At 26.8% G+C, this 18,294-nt stretch overlaps 1 protein-coding gene across 2 annotated transcripts in view; it reads left to right on the plus strand.

Annotated features, from left to right (window-relative positions):
• Window positions 1–18,294, plus strand: part of LOC122500414 (protein deltex) — a 71,920-nt gene that overhangs the window by 33,362 nt on the left and 20,264 nt on the right. Inside the window, exons 2-5 of one of the 2 annotated variants that reach the window (XM_043609334.1) lie at window positions 8,759–8,951; window positions 9,124–9,390; window positions 9,742–10,024; window positions 13,652–13,988. In XM_043609334.1, the coding sequence (XP_043465269.1) occupies window positions 8,759–8,951; window positions 9,124–9,390; window positions 9,742–10,024; window positions 13,652–13,988 (1,080 nt within the window). The remainder of the gene's footprint in view (window positions 1–8,758; window positions 8,952–9,123; window positions 9,391–9,741; window positions 10,025–13,651; window positions 13,989–18,294) is intronic. The other variant, XM_043609335.1, reaches the window with a different exon arrangement.

Genomic DNA, 18,294 nt, shown 5'->3' on the forward strand with positions numbered 1-18,294 from the left:
CCCATAACTCCATATTTCTTTAATGAAAGGATTGTCTTTCGGTCCAGAATAAAGCCGTGATTATATTGAATGAAGATTCATTTTTGATGTTATTGAAGTTTTCAAGCTTCCTCTGATAAAACTTTTTCTATCGCAATGAATTTCGAATAATACATTTTATAAATAAGGGCGAGGTACTGAATTTTGCTGTGGATTTTTCATATATGAAATCAAATTCCGCATCTGCAATTATTTCTGTTTTTGCTTTCTCATACACTATAAACTCTTTTGCAAGATAGGAAATTTCACCTTCTTTCCTCAGTGTAGCTCCATCCAAAGATGCTAATGTTTCTGCCACATTCATTTTATCTTTAGCTAAAAGAATATAGGCCAAATTTTCATAAGTTGAATCAAGTTCGATTACATTTTTGCATAATAATAGCAGGCTGAAAAACTCTAAAAATATTTCTTTTTTTTATTTCAAATCGGGAAAATTTTTGTCTATATAACGCAAGACGGTGTGCATAAGATGAGCAATACACGATAATTAAAATGTCATTCTTGAGGATATTTTTCCTTCAGTTACATAATCATGTGTTAATTGTACATACGTTTCGACTGACTTTTCGTTCCATTCGAACAATATTGAGGTTACAGTTGCCCAGGACCAATCAAATACTATTCCTGCGAATATAGGCCATATATTGTCATTATTTGGATACAAACTACGAACAAAGAATTTAAAATCTTTTAAAAATTTACTGATAGAAGATGTGTCGTGTTGACATGTTATCATTTCAGCAGGTGGAAAAACAGACGAATAAATCCTCCAGTCGAGTCTAAGTGTGCAATTAGAACATTCAGAGTTTCGATAATGTTCTAATTTGTTTCTTTGTAAACATTACTACCCTAAGGGGTAATCTTACAGATTGAATGTAAGGATCATTCAATTTATTTTCATATAAGAACAACTGCATCAGATCTTGCACATCTGCGCTTTCTGGCTCCAAGCCGTTGCCTTTGTTAATTTCCGATTTTAATTTATGAACTGTATCTACTTTCACGACACCTTGGCTTGTGGATGTCCGCCTTGATTTAAGATAAAATTTTGGATTTTCAAAAACTTCAGTAAAGTTAGTATTTTTTATGAAAAGTGATAAATTAAAGTATTTAATATCTCTGAATACAAAAATATTATTTAAATTTGGAAATTCAAAAGGGGGATGAAATTGCTAAAATTTCTCAAAATTGTTTGATCTAAACAAAACTTGGAATTCTAATGTTGAATTAAATTATAATGGTTTGTTTAAAAATTCAAAATGACGGAAACAACTTTTAAAAAATACTTGTATCTGAACAAAATTTTAACATTTTGAAAATCGTTGAAGCCAAAAAATTCAAAATGATAGATCCAATATGGTGGAATTAATTTTTTAAAAATTTAATTTAATTCAGAGACCTTAAAAACATTGGAATATACCAAGTCTTATTCAGTTTAGACAATTTTGAGAAATTGTAGTATTTTAATCCGCTATTTTGAATTTTTAAATTTCAATATTATTTTTGTATTAAACGATATTAAATGCTTATAAAAATGTAGTTTTATGAAATTTTATTATGAATTACCGGTCTATATACTTCAATTTACCATTTTTTCATAAAATTACTAACTTTGCTGAAGTTTCTAAAGCCCAAAAAATTTAAGATCAAGGATTCTCTATAAAAGTAGAGACTTTTGACAATATTGAGCATCAAATAAAATCTAAGAAATCATATTAATGACTTTTTATTCTTCAAAAACTCTTTAAAGAAAACAATTTTTAAAACTCATCTAAATCTTTTATAAGACTTACCACACAAGGTACATCTACTTCAGTTTCACCATCTATTTTGTAGATCTGTTTTTGAAGAAAAATCCAGATATTTTTTATATCGGAGTTATTTCAAATGTAGTTTTGTCCACTGAACACGATCCTGGGTCCTAACATTGCCCATCATGTCAGGATTTTAAGAAAATTGGGGGTAAAAACCATTCCTAAATTCCTTCCCGCGCACCGTGGGGGTTACATTATCTATATATAATAAGAAGTAATTTGAACCTTTACAGGAATATGCACCACTTATATAAATAAGGAATGCAATGACATCAAACGTTAAGTTACTGGACAGTATTTGTCACGGACGCTGATTCTAGGCGGACTGGTAAATAACTGTAAAGTTGCTGACCAACGCTCTTCGTCAAAGATTCAAGTTGAATTTGATATTCTTCTTCTTCTTCTTCTTCTTCTTTCCCTTCCAATGATTGGTAGGGTTAATGTGGCTTCGAAAAATTCAGGCCAATACAGACACTATAGAATTTGATATTGGCTAGACATAACTTCTGTCTAGTTTTTTTAATGTTACTTTAAAGTACTCCTAGAAATTATAGTTCTAAGTTTGTCATGTCGATGACACTGCAATAATGTTTAATAACTAGACAGCTCGACTGATTATTTGCTAGAGATAAATTTGTTCTTATGCTTTCCAATATTTTAAAACTTTTCATTTTAATTTGTTATTAATTAAAAATTTAATTAATTTATTATTATAAATTAATAATATTAATTAATAAAATTAATTAATAATAAAAAATATTAATAATTATTAATAAAATTAATTAATAATATTAATAATTAATCAAATAAATTAATAATATTAATTAATAAATATTTACAATCATTTATAATAAATATAAAAATAATAAAATTAGTTTAAAATTAATTTTTTAAATTCCATTTTAGTTTAATTATAATTTTCTACACGGAGAAAACTGGAGTATTCAACTAACTATCTGGAGGGACAAACAGACTATATTTGAGGTTAAGTTTTTCGTAACCATCTCGGAGGGATAAATAGACACTCCGATGATTAATTTGACTCACTCGGAGGGAAAAGTTAACTATCCAGAGAATCAGGCTTAACACTTAAAACCTAACCCTCTAAGTTTGACTATCCTGTTTTCTCAGTGTATAAATTAAAAATTTAATGAATTCATTATTATTAATTAATAATCAATTAATCATATTTAATAATAAAATTAATTAATAAATATTTATAATAATTTATAATAAATTAATAAAAATAATTAAAAATTTAATTACAGTAATGAATTTATTTATTAATTGTTAACGTTGCAAATTAGGTATGGAGTCAAAAGTTCCAAAACAAAAGTTCCAATTCCGATGGGCCCAAATTATTATTTTCCCAAAGTACATTTTTTCCAAAATATTATTTTTCCAAAGACCATTTTTACCAAAGTATTTTTTTTCCAATCGTCGTTTTTTCCAAACATTGTTTTTTTTAATATTTTTCAAATTTCAAAGTGCAACTTCACGTCAGGAAACTTTCAGTTGTTATTCTCGTTGTTATTTTTATAAATTGTCATTCGACGTGTGCTCATTCCAAATTCATGTTGTAAAATTAAAAATTGTGTTCAAATTAAAAATAGTAATCAGTGAAATTAGTAGTGATATTAAATATTTTATTTAAATTAGAAAATAGTGAACAGTATGGCTGAAATAATACAAGTCGGGAAAAAAATTTATTTACATATCGAAGGATTTCTATATTATAAACATTCGAATGGAAAGAATAATGTGAAATATTGGAGATGTCGGAACAAATCAACGTGTTCAGTACGAGTTATAACCGTACATTGTGGGCAAACTATAACAGGGATCACAGAGTGTTACCTATTTACCTTTTTGTACCTATTTTGAAATTTGGTACCTTTTGTACCTATTTTGATTATTTGTTACCTTTTTTACCTATTTTAAGTTATCACAGTAAGTTTTAAAAATTATTTTTTATTTCATAATTATTTTTCTGCGTTTGAATATCTTTTTTCTTACATAAAATTAACCCTTATTTAATAAGCATTAAAATAAAGCATTAATTAATCGGTTGGACGTGTGGTCACTTTTTCCCCCGTTGGACGATGTAATTTTACATTTTTTGCCAAAAATTCAGAATCAATGCAAAATCAGTAAAAAATCATGCTAAAGAGATCGTCATCAAAGAAATACAGGGTTGCCACAGACCTGGAAAACCTTGAATTGTCAGGGAATTTTATAAATTCTTATTCTGAAAATTCAATTTTTTCTATTTGAATATTCAAAATCTCAAGTTTTAAGTTGTTATTGTACAATATCTTTTTGATTTTAAATTTAGTGCTTACAGTTAAAATCTAAATCGTTTCTAAAGTTTAGTTTCTTCTGGTCAATATTTTCCTTTGCATAATTTTAAAATTAATATTTTTCAATGCATTTTAGATACAGGGAAAAAGCGGGAAATGCGGGAATTGTACGGGAAATGTACGGGAATTATTTTGTTCAACGGGATTTTTTACTTATAAAATGGTCGTAATAATGAAAAAATTTGGAAATGTGCAAGCACCTAAAAGTATATAATTGAGGTTGAGTCCACAATATAATTGCTTGAAGTAGAATTTCAAAGTAAAAAAAAGACTTAAAAAAATAATTTTGTTTGATATATATTTAAAATAATTTTATATTTCGTTGTTTGAATTTAAAAAATATGTACTGGGGTCACAAAGTTTCAGTACATTTGAATGCTCACTTCACTTCAAATTCAAATATTTTAGTAAAAATGGGTGTAACAGATATCAAACCAATTTGAGATATAACAGATATAACCAATTTAATCATGTCAAAATTAAAATATAATTAATTAAAGTTAAATAAATAATATTTTTAAGCTTTGACAGTTGTACAATATGAAGTATAAATTCCATTTTTAATTCTAGACCAAAATCATTCACAAATATTAAGTATTTTTTTCAAATTCTGTAAAAATAACTTCTCTTGCTCTAAATTTTTCACAGTATATAAATTGCAAATTCGCCTTTTCCGTTCACTTGTTTTATCAATTAACCACATTTTTGAAAAACATTTATCTCTTATTTATTGTAAAACAAGAAGGATGTTACATAGAAATGAAATAAGTAACAATAACACAGTTAAAATTTGTAACATTATAACAATTAATAATAAATAATTATCTTAAATTCCCTACAATCAAGAGGTTCTATATTTTTCAAAAGTGTGGTTAATTAATAAAACAAATGAATGAATAGAATCGACAAATTTGCAATTTATATTCTGCGAAAAATTTAGAGCAAGAAAATTTATTTTTATAGAATTTGAAGAAAATACTTAATATTTGTGAATAATTTTGGTCTAGAATTAAAGAATATAATTAATACTTCATATTGTACAATTGTCAAAGCTTAAAAATATTATTTATTTAACTTTAATTAATTATATTTTAATTTTGACATGATTAAATTGGTTATATCTGTTATATCTCAAATTGGCTTGATATCTGTTACACCCATTTTTACTAAAATATTTGAATTTGAAGTGAAGCGAGCATTCAAATGTAATCAGTCCAAATGTACTGAAACTTTGTGACCCCAGTATGTACTATAAAAATATTAATACTGATTAAATGTTATTTAAATAATAAAAAAATAAACATTTAAAATTCTATTACTTTTTCTTAATACTTTACCTTTTATATACAATATTGTATAAACCCTTATATTTTATGTACGGGAATTTTGTAAAAAATGTGGGAAATATACGGGAATTTTATTTCATATTTTCAGCGGACGCCCTGTAGAAACTCAAAATGTTATTAAAATGATTAAAATACTCGTTTAATTGTGAAAAATTCTGAACAAAAATAAATTTTTAAATTCTTATTATTTTTATCTATATTTTTTCGTTTACTTTAAACTATGTAAGTGTGATGCGCTCTGAAGAAAGATACTTTAGAAGCAAAAGATTGTAGGTTATGGTTGTAATTTTTTGAATGAAATTACACAAAGGGGATTAACTCTCAATATAAAAAACTGATATTAAAATCTTCATTACAACTAACATAATAAATTAAAATTAAATTTGGTTTTACAAAATTAAACAATAACTTTTAATTTTTTACTTTTAATTAAGTTGAAAATAACACAAACAACGATTTGCTTCTAAGGTTTTCATAGGACTTTTCTTTGGAGTGTGTCACAAATAATCTAGCAAAGTTTAATCTTAATTTCAATTATTCATAAAATTAAAAAATAATAACTTATGTTATTTATAATTTACTTGGAGATTTTTAAACTTTTTGTCGTAATTAGAAAAAAATTTATCAAAACGATTTCACTTTTGGGTCTGGAATTTTTAAAGAAATGATCTGGAAAACCTGGAAAAGTCATGGAATTTTAAAATCTATGTTTTGTGGCAACCCTGAAATAAATATATTTGGAGTAAATTTTGATTATATATATTTTACAAATTTATAAAATTTATAATTATATATTTAGATATTTGAAAAAAAATACTTTAAAATTTATAATTATATATTTAGACATTTGAAAAAAATACTTTAAAATTTGTAATTATATATTTAGATATTTGAAAAAAATACTTTCTTTTAACAATAAAAATGTTAATAAACCTTAAATTACATGTTTATTCATGTTTTACAGTACTTTTATTGTTACCTATTTGTTACCTATTTTCGAAAAAAATTGTACCTTTTCACCTTTTTTCATGATAATAGGTACTGTGATCCCTGCTATAACTATACGTAAAAACTGTAAACCAGAAGGTCACGAGCATGCTCCAAATCGAGAAGAGGTAGATGCGTTGAAGGTTATTGCCGATATGAAGAGGACAGCGACTGAACATCTAGAAGCACCGCCAGCTCAAATTATGCGTCGCTTGAACAATGTTCCATCATCAATTTTGGCGGAACTGCCGGATCGTATGAATATTAGAAAACGTATTCAGCGCGAGCGTTTAAGGGATATGCCTGCAAACCCTCAAAACGTTAACGAGTTAGGAGAAATCCCGGACAAATTTCGAACAACAATGTACTCTTTCCAAATCTAAGGTGTGGTACGTGGACGGAACGTTTAAGACATGTCTGCCAATTTTTTTTCAGTTATTCGTCATAATGGGGTCAGTAACTCAAGTAAAAAAAGGCATCGAAGAAACTTTTGCTCTCCCTTTACTGTACGCTCTTCTCGAAGGTAAAGAGCAGGAAGGGTACTTAAAAGTGTTTAAAATCGCGCGAGATGAAATTCAACGACATGAAAATCACTTCATTAAGCCACAGTTAATAATGTCGGATTTCGAACTGGGAATTGTTAATGCAGCGAAGATACCTTTCGATGACTAACCTACTAAAAATAAGTAATATTACTAAAATTAACTAACATTATAGGTTACTTATGTTCGCGGTAAAGCAGCTAGAGGAAGAAGAAGAGCATTAGCTGTACGGTACCATCCAAAGATTTGGAACCACTACGAATCTGTTCTCCAAAATATGTCACGGACCAACAATGCTTCGGAAGGGTGGCATAATCGTTTCAGAGTGGTTACTGGGCGTAACCACCCAAGCTTATATGCGTTTTTTGCTGAAATGCGAAAAGAACAAGCAGATACCGAAACAATGTTGAGACAGCTTTCCCTGGGCCAAAAAATTAAAAAGTCGCGTGATGCTCGCACCGTAATCGCCGAAGACAGGATTTTTAATATAGTTTTAAATTTTCAAAATTACGTGGATAATAATGACATTTTCGGATATCTAAGGGCCATCGGATACAATTTACATTTTTAACATTATTTTTTCAAACAACACTTTTTATTTTGGAAATTTTTACTTTGGAAATTTTATACTTTGGTAAATTTATATTTTGGACATTTTGGATTTTGGAACTTTTGTACTGTGGAAAAATAAATTTTGGATATTTTCATTTTGGAACTTTTTTCTTGGAACTTTTCGATTGGCCAAAATTTGTAGAAGATATTCTTAAAAAATTGTAATTTTCCATGTTTTACAAAATTTTTAATAACTTCTAAAATAATAAACGCTTTTTTAGAATCTTATATGTTTGAATTTCAAAAATTATTTTTCTTTTAATAATATTATTTCAAATTTTTGAATTTTTTTGTCCAACTTTGACGTCATGCTTATTCCAAGTAAAAAATTACAGGTTAATGCCTATAAGTAATTCTTATTCCGTAGAAAATGACCTTTAAAATAAACCTAAGATTATTAAAAAGCGTTCATTATTTTAGAAGTTTTTCAAATTTTTGTAAAACATTGAAAATGACGATTTTTAAGAATATCTTCTACAAATTTTGGCCAAATGACTTCTGTAAGGTCTTATTCTTTTCAAAATTTTATCGTCTTTCAAAATATAAAACAAAAAAAATTTTAGTTTTTATAAATTTTATGTTAAAAAAATTTTTTCATTCCTTTAAAAATGGGCGGACTGACAATTTCGGACGGTACTGTAATTCAAACAAAAAATAAAAGTAATGTTAATGACTAGTAATAATATAATAAATATAAAAGTAATATATTATATAATAATATAATTATTATTATAAATTATAACCCCTTAGTTAATTACTTTCAACTGTTTTCGATTCTAAAAAACAAACACCTGTTAAATATTTTTTTGTTGCATGTTGAAAATAATTCGCAATTTTAAATAGTTTATAACTTTTTAAAGACGAATCATTTTACTGTCCACTTGCATATTTTGAAAGCTTATTTCTTACAGTTTATGTAGACAGAGTTTCAGTACTGTGCTAAAAAAAATTAGCAAATTTTTACTCATTGAAAAGTTAAAGGTTCTAGAGATATGCCCATAAGTCTGTCTTTCATACAATTATTTTTTATAATATAGTTACACCCTGTTATTTTTCAGATATTACATAAATTTAAAAACTAAAATGCAATGTAGAGAAGAGGTTGACGACTGCCATGAAGTAAGAAGAAAATTTTATCTTCCTGGTTCTCCAGCTGGTAGAGGAGCTAAGTGGGAATGGGCTGGCGATACTGATGATTGGCATACTTATGATATGGAAGTACAGTGTCTTATTGAAGAATCCTGGGCAAAGGTAATATTTCGAAAATTATTCGTTATGCTTTGTCACTAAATACTGCAATACTGCAGCCTATTTACCACTTTCTTACATTCCGAAATTAATTAAATAATAATTAATAAATATTTATAAGTAATTAATAGATTTATGCGTTTACTAATATTGTGTTATATTTCTTTATTTTCAGGGTGATAAGACTATAGACGTTTCTAAAACGTATTTAGGCTTCCCATATATTATAAACTTCTGTAATTTAACTCAAGTTCGATGTTGCACTGGTTATGTAAGGTCTATTCGTAGAATTTTACAAGCACCTTATCCCTTAGTCAAAGTAACTCTGGAAGAATTACACATCAATACCGAAAAGAAATTTATGTCCTCTATTTCAAAGTCTGGAAGTTCTAAGTCAACAGTCAATAAGAAGACTTCAAGTAATAAGAAAAATAATAAGAAAGTAAGTAAATTAATTCTTTTGTGATATACAGGAAAAAGGCCAACTAATTGCAATGTTATTTAATAAGCAAAATACGATTTAATTATATTCGAATCTCATTTTAAAACATTATTCCCAAGTTTTTAAATATTCTTTGATACTTCAATTTCACAACCTTGCAATTGAGAGGTCTTACTGCATTATTACGAAGATTACTTTAGAACGTTCCTGATAAGAAAATCGTTTAGATTTGTGAACGTTATAGCAAAATTTAATAACAAAATCACTAGATAATCAACTCGGGTGTTGAAGATTAATTTAATATTAACTGGATTAGAAAATTTAATTATTCATTTCTGTTTTCTTTTTTAGAGTAAAAATGAAACGGGTCCAACAAACATTGCTAAAGTAATTTTAAGCAATTTCAACATCTTTAGCAGCAAACATGGTGTAGAAAACAATTCGGAGAATTCAGTTTCGTGTGATCAAAAGAAAAAGTCATGGGACGCAATTTTAGATGCAGATTCAAGTAGTACAAAGAGTGGCCGAAGACCCAGTGTAGATACAGTTTCTACTTACCTCAGTCATGAGAACCCTATTGACTTGTTGGACAACAGTGTGGGTAGTGACGAAGTTTACAAAGAATCTATTGTTGGTATGTAATTAAAGATTTTTCTTTCTTTTATAAAGACAATTTATCTATAACTATTAGGGGTGTTTAAAAATTTAATGGAACAAAAAAGTCAAAATATTGAGTTGCAGAATGGCTTAAGTAATGCTTTTTGTAAAAAAAACAGTATGTAAAAGATAAATTGAAACATATTTAAAGCGGTGCACAAAGAATTGACCTAAGAATTTATAGAAAACGAATTTTAGCTGATTTTAATAGTTTTTTTTTGTATAAAAATAGATAGAATTAATAATTTTTTCTATATGTATGCAGCCGAATCAGATCAATAGAAATTTTTTTGAAAAAAATAGAAATTCGCTTTGCGCACTGCTTCAATATTAATTAATTTGAATTTTGTAAAATATGAAATTTTATTTTCATAAAATAGAACCATTTTAGGGGTTCTGCAAGTCTAAGTTGAATAGGGTTGCTACAGGTCAGGGAAATCAGAGAATTTTATTAAAAGTATTGGAGAAAAATTAAACTTTTAGATTCATAAGAATATTTTGAATTCTAGTCTTTTTTGTTGGCACGAATTTTCTTTCAACGAATTCATTTTAAATCAGAAGTAGAATGATAAGATAAACTATGATAAAATTATTGCTTATAAATTTTTAATGATAATTTTACTTAAATATTTAAAAACTAATTGAATTTTATAAGACTTGCTCTTGCAATTTTCATAAATAAATGAACTTCAAAAGGTTTCACTTTGAAATTTTAGAAAATTTCATATTTGAATGAATCCACTGAGAAAACATTATACTTAAATGAAATAGAAAAATAATTTTAGATTATTTTTGTTTAATTGAAATTATAGACAGAAAGCTTAATCCCAATAATATATAGAAAGTTTCCGGACACTTTAAAAAATGTATACGTACGTCACATTGAACGTCTTATAAAACCTTATTTTATATTGACTTTCTGTGAAAATTAATTGATTTTTCAATTTATTAGTTTACAAATGAATTTATGTTAAAGGTTGAAAGAAGCTTTCTGTTTGATATAGCAAAATTTAATTAATATTCCAATAATATGTATGAACACAAATTATTCACCTGAAAGCTTAAGTATTTGGGGCTACCTCATTCTCCCCTAATAAAAAAATTTTAAAAACTTAGTTTTTTAAAAAATTTTAATTCAAATTCTTTTGAAATTAGTTGATTTTTTAACAATATTTAATTATTAAAAAGAATTGAGTTAGAGAAGAATTTTATTTAAAAACTCTAAAAAAGATTTGAATTTTTGAGAATTTACAAATTATTGCAATTTTGTAGAAATAATTGAGTTTTGAAAAGATTTCAAATTAAAATCTTTTGGAAAATCTGAATTTTTCATACTTTTAATTAACAATTCTGAGAACTGGTTTTTTTGAACAATTTTAATTTCAATTCTGTTGAAATTAGTTGTATTTATTAATATATTAATTAATATTCTATCAAAAATTTTAATAAACTTCTTCGAAAGAATTGAATTATCTTGATGAATATTTAAATTCTTCACTAAAATTCAGAATTATTTTTAGGAACTTTAATAAAATTCTTTGCAAAATTCAATTATTTTCAAAAAGTTTTATAAAATTCTTGTCAAGATTTCAATTATCTTTATAAATAGCAAAATTCATCGCCGAAATTAAGGTATTTGTCGCGCGACTGGTCACTGTCAAAAGTTTGTATCCGTTGACTGTACTTATGAAACGATTATGAATGCGAGTTTCCGAAAAACTTTTGCCGACGTACAGTTTGACACACAGATGTTCTCAAAGTATATTCATAACCTCTCGCATGCAAAAACGATCGTGGCAACGTCGCAAGTTTGGCGTATGGCCGTCTTTAAAATTTCGCGCCAAAAGTAGCAGACAAGCTGTAGTATTTAACAAGCGCGCTATTGCCACGTTTACAAATTCACCTGTCATTTACAGTAAATGTTAAAATAATTTTTCAAGTTTGATGTTAAATATCTTTTAAACAAGACGGTGAAAAATTTTCATTTTTTTATAAAAGTTCATTTTGGTTCAATAAATAAAACTTTAGTTTTTCTAAAAAATCTGTCGATTAGTATAAGTGCAAAAATTAAAAATCTGTGGTTTTCATATGGTTTTCCTATACCGTACATGTTAAAAATCGAAACTTTGATTTCATTTTTTGAGACTTACAGACGGTCAATTTTATTTTAATAGGCCTTATTTTGTAGATAAATATCCAAAGAATAATTATGTGAAATTTAAAAAAATTCTGTCGAAAACGAATTTTCGCGACAAATACCTTAAATTATTTTCAAAAATAAAAAATTTCAATTATGTATTTTCAAAAATTTTTCTGAATTCAATGATTTTTAATATCTACTGTTTCAATGAAATTTTCCAATAGAATTCAATTATTTAAAAAAATTTAATAAAATTCTACATAAACATTCAATTATTTTCAAAATAATAATAATTTCACAGAAAATTCAAATATTTAAAAAAAAGTTGGCATAGGGGAGAGTGGGGTAAACCGGCTATACTAAAGCCTTTTTACTTTTATGACGAAAAGAACCAACCGATATAATTTTTCTTTCGCTTGTCTGAAAGATCATTTAAATGCGCAACTTTTCCTAAAGACACCTATACTTTATATTTTATTGTTTAATTGCTGTGTTAACTTTAAAGAATTTTGCAAACTGACCGGTTTGCTGCACAGACCTATTTTGAGAATTAATATTTGTCTAAAAGAAATGCTTTGCAATTTCATCAAAGTAAATAGTGATAAATTTTCCTGAGGTATGTACCTTCAAAACCTAAGACAGAATATTTGGAAATTATTTTCATAAATATAAAAATTTGTTACAGGGATTAAATTATTTTTATAATTAATAAATTTTTTTTTAGGAATTCAAATATCTTTATAAATAATAAAACTCATCACAGAATTTCAATTATTTTTAATACAATTTTAATTAAATTCCTTGAAAAATGCAATTATTCTTAAAAATTTTATAAAAATTTGTCAAAAGAATTCAATTATTTAAAAATCTGTTGATAAAATTCTTTATAAGAACTGAATTTTAAGAACCATTCAATTATTCAATATTTATTTATTTTTGTGTTTAAATAGTAGAAATCTCGTAAAATTTCCTAATAAAAATTAGTTTAAAATTTAATTAATAATTGAATTCTAGAAGCATTTTAGAATGAATTTTTATAAATAATTGAGTTTTGAATAGGTTTCAAATTAAAATCTTTGAAAATCTGAATTTTTCGTAATTTTAATTAACAATTCTGTAGATTTGAAAAAGTTCAATTCAAATTTTTTAAAAATTATTTAAAGTTTTTATTTTCTAATATATATTTAATTGAAAAATTTCCGAATAATCAAAATTTCGTAAAATTGAATTGTAAGCAAGTGGATTTGAATATCTGCAAAGAATATTCTCAAAGAATTAAAAATTTTTTTTGAGTATCTTTAATCATTTTGGAGTGAATCAAAATATTCTTTAGGGTCAGGGAAAAAGTGAAAATTTTGTCTGTAAATCAGGAAAAAATTAAATGAAATTTTTGTGGCAACCCTGATTCAAATTTTCTGAACACCCCCTTACTATCTATGTATAGAAAAATTTATATCATGACAGAATTTCAAAACAATGCAGGAGTGGATATGGCTTCTGATGTAATATCGCAATATGTCAAAGTTGTGGAAAGTGGTGAATCTGACTCTTGTCCAGTGTGTCTTGGACCACCAGAACCATTAACAGTAGAATTGACACGCTGTAGACATAGATTGCACTTGGCGTGTCTTAATGTAATGTTACACAATCAAAAACATCCGATTTATATTCAGTGTCCCGTATGTGGGTTAATATATGGTGAAAAAAGAGGAAATCAGCCCCCTGGAAGCATGAATTGGACCAGAATTCCTCGTTCGCTCTCTGGATTTCAAAATTCAAATACCATTCAAATTACGTACGAGTGAGTATACAATGATATTAAACAGTTATATTCAATGAACGAGAGAACATTTTTAATTATTTACTTGAATTTTTATTTGAGACACAATACGTTAGAAGAATAAATTATTATTATTATATTATATTATAAACTTATTAATCGTTTAAAGCTATGGAATTCAGGGAAAAGTCAGGAATTTTTATTAAAATTACTTAAAAAATTCAATTTTTAGAATTCATAAGAAAATTCTGAATTTTTGTGTCTTTTTTGTTTGACTCATAAACTATAAAATTATCACGAATTCTAATAAAAAACCTTCAATTTTTTCAATTTCTAACAAAAATTTCTTTTCAAATAACTTAAATCTTGAACAACTATCATAAAATAAATAAATTATTTAATGAATAATTTTTCTTAAAAAGTTGAAAATTAATTCAATTTTAAAGAGTTGCGTTTACAATTTTCATAAATAAATGAACATCAAACGGTTTCAATTTGAAATTTTATAAAATTTCAATGTCGAATGAATTTAATTAGAAATTTAATAATGATTTTATTTTGTCAGGATTAAATGAGAACTAATCGAATTAATATTGAGCACTTGCACAGTGGGCCAGGATCGTCGAATTTTGGCCAAAAATACAATTTTTCAACTTTCAAATATGCACAAAAGAATTTATCCACAGTATTTAATAGTAAATAAGGAATTTATTGTATAAAGGATTTGTTAAATAATAAAAAATTGTGTCTTCTAGAACTATTTAAAGTTTAACATTTAAGATAAAATAATGAAATGTTTTTGATTGAAATACTTAATACCCGTGTGGAAAATGAAAATTGGTCCTAGCCAGGTCCTACCTATTTTGCCCTGTTAATAGCTTGGTCCTAGGTTGGCAGTGTAGGTTGGACCAACAATGGCTGGTGATGCGATTCTAGTCTGGTCCTAACTTGGGAGCCTAGTTAGGACCAGTTTATTTATATATTTTATTATAATTTTAATTAGTTTATAATATTTTCTAAAGAAATAACCTAAATTATTAATAATAAGTATTAGTTTTAATTAATTATTATTTTTTTCAATTAAATGATGGCCAAAAGCGAATTCATAAATAATGTTAGTATATGTAGAGATTAATATATATTCCTCTAATATATACATTAAAAATTATAAAAAAATTAGAATTTTGTTAATTAAATTATTTTACAGTATATATAATCATTAAATTGCATACTTATACGAATACAATGCAGAAAAATCGGAATAAACGCAAACCTAAGAAGTAAATAAAATCTAACGCACGCGGGAATCGAACCTACGACCTACGGACTACGAGACTAACGCCCTAACCACTATGCTAATGAAACTAGTTGAGATCAAAATTTTTATTGTCAGTGACTTGTGGACTTGCTTTTGATGATTCAATATAGTAATTATTGACACTAATACACAATAATAAATAAAAAAAAATAGTTTAACAACAACAATAATAATAAAATAATATCCAAATATAAAAATTCAAAAATTAATATTTTTATATTATATCAAGAAAAAAAATATCTATACATTTTCGTTAAAAACAGGTTTTTCATTGTTCTCAATCATTTTTAACATTAATTTCTTGGTCTAAAAAAAATATTCGTCTTTTGGACTTAGAAATTTTTCCTAATTAATTAAGCGGGTGATCCACTTTTTAAAAAAATGTCAAAAAAATTTATGTTAAAAACACGTTTTTCATTATTCTAAATCATTTTAAGCATTAATTTTTTGTTGCAAAAAATTTTTTAGACTTGGACTTAGAAATTTTTGCTAATGAAACTAGGAAGCCCAGGTAGGTCCTGGGTTGGACCTGGGTGGGTCAGCCCACATTCGAATTGCAATATCTCTTAGTGTTTAGCACCAACTTAAACGAAACTTAAAATCAGCGAACGAAATTAGAAATATATTTTCCTAATGATAATTATATTGCAGTCTGTATCTGTTTAAATAAATAAATAAATTTTGCTGTTTTATTAACTTTTGTAACAAATTACTTAAAAATTTGCAGTTTTTTATCTAACTTCGCGATTATTACACTTGAGTAGTGAAATATGAAGATAATTTATAATTTTAACAATTCAGCATTTGTTTAAACAAAAAATTGTTGTTATTTATTAATTTTTAAGACAATAAAGCGCCTAGACACTTTGTAGTCTTTTAAAATTTTGCAATTAACTAATCTGAGTATTTACTTATTGCAAAATTAGAAAAAACTGCTAGTTTCTAGGTTGATTGTGTAAAAAGTTAGTAAATAACAATTATTTGTTTAAACAATTGCTGAATTAATAAATAATAATTTGAAAATTAACTTTATTTTATAGTATTTGTATAACTTTCTGATTTATGTCAAACAATAAATTGTTTAAACAAATATGATTATCAATTAATTTTATAAATATTAATTAAGAATATTTATCAATTTTTACATGTTTTTCATGTATCAATTTTGACTCTTTATTTTCCTAAAAATTTTTCTAAGTCATAACTGGATCTCCTAGCTAGTACCAAGTTAGGACCAGCCCAGGATATATAAAAAGGGGTTGCCAAGTTAGGTCCAAGCTAGGGCCAATAATCATTTTAGGCATAGCATGGTGATTTCTACACGGGTATATCTAGAAATAAATAAATTATTTTTGTATAAGTACTTATTTTTTCTCATCAACAGATATATTGAAGTAAAAAAACCTATAGTTACTTCAAAAAAAGGAAATTTATTAAAATGTAGCTCCATTGAAGTTAACAAATAGTGGATTTTTCAATAGAGTGCCGACTTTCAGTTAATCGAGCTCCTACGAGCCGCATAATATTTAGAAAAACAAGTTATAGAACGATTACTTAGCATGTCTATACTTTGACGCCAATATGTGCCATTTTGCGCCTTTTCATATTTTTTCAACATAAAAAGAATATTGCAATAAACATATAAATATATGCAATAAATACACGGAAAAAAAAAGTTCGAAGATTATTCGGGAACTTCGTTCTTAACTCTTGGATACGGCGGGTAGTTCACAGAGAACTAAAGGTTGCCTCGTTTAAATATGTCATTTACTATTTCTCTACAAATTATAACTATTTCACCACTTCTCGGCAAACTGTTCTTGAAAAAGTCGGGAACTGTTCAAGAAAATCGAAAAGTTAGGCGAATGCAAGAAAAAATGGATTCTGCTTCCCCCCTCCCACTTCCCCTCCTTGACACGTCCGCACACACACACACACACATTTATCCTTGAAGATCACATACAATTTTTATTTTTTATTAAGTTTCTGAAATAGAAAAAACCGTATGAGGGAAAAATCGACGGCGGCTGGAACAGAACTCGCGTACCCGAGGAATAGAAGTCCGGCGTCTTATCCACGTGAGCTAAACAGGAGCGTTAAATACCTCAGCATAAAATAAATATATAAGGCACGCAAGTCTTACTGACGTTGAGACTGGTGCGCACAGTTTCTGCGCACGAAACTGCACATTCGAAACGCACATTCCTTGACGAGTTCCCGAAAATTTCAGAAACAGTTGCGGCCAGTGCCATGGACTTTACATGAGAAAGAAATGAAAAAAAGACTATTGGACTATTTACAGCGTTTTCTAATACAGTTCCCGAATTTCTTTTAAACATTCATTGATTACCATTGAATGTTCGACGCTAGTTCAGAGCTGTTACCACGTATCCAAGAGTTAGGAAATAATTCCTGAAATATCTGGGAACTTTTTTTTTCCGTGTATATAAAGACAATTTTCAAAATTAATCAATTATGATGAACAGTGGTATTTAACGGTTTTATGTGTCGCTGATTACGAATCTGATGTCAGATTTCAAAAATTCAAAATGGCGGATCCAATATGGCGGACATAAAAATTTTAAAATTAACCCTTTAAGTCCAATAATTAGGACAATTGAAAAATATCTACAATAGGTATAGTACACGGAAAGAAAAAGTCCGTCAATCATTAATAGACTAGTATATTACTTTGAGACGGGACACAAAATCATTGAATGGATAACATACTTTGAGTCACAATCAGTGACGAGTTGCTTGCTAAAATTTAGAAAACTGTCATCAATATATAAAACTCGTTCACTAAAATTTAGAAAACTGTCTATTAAATTTTCTATGACTATCAAAAGCATTCAAAAAATTCAACTTCTTTCAGAATTATCCCTAATTTTAGACACTATTTGGTACAGAATGAACACATTTTTTTCGTTGCACAGTTCCGATATTTTATTTACACTCTTAGACGCTTAAGACCAACTCATTTTCGCACTTATAATAACTACACGTAGA

This window comes from Leptopilina heterotoma, unplaced genomic scaffold (genome assembly GCF_015476425.1).
Source record: "Leptopilina heterotoma isolate Lh14 unplaced genomic scaffold, ASM1547642v1 Lhet_184, whole genome shotgun sequence".
Classification (NCBI taxonomy): domain Eukaryota; kingdom Metazoa; phylum Arthropoda; class Insecta; order Hymenoptera; family Figitidae; genus Leptopilina; species Leptopilina heterotoma.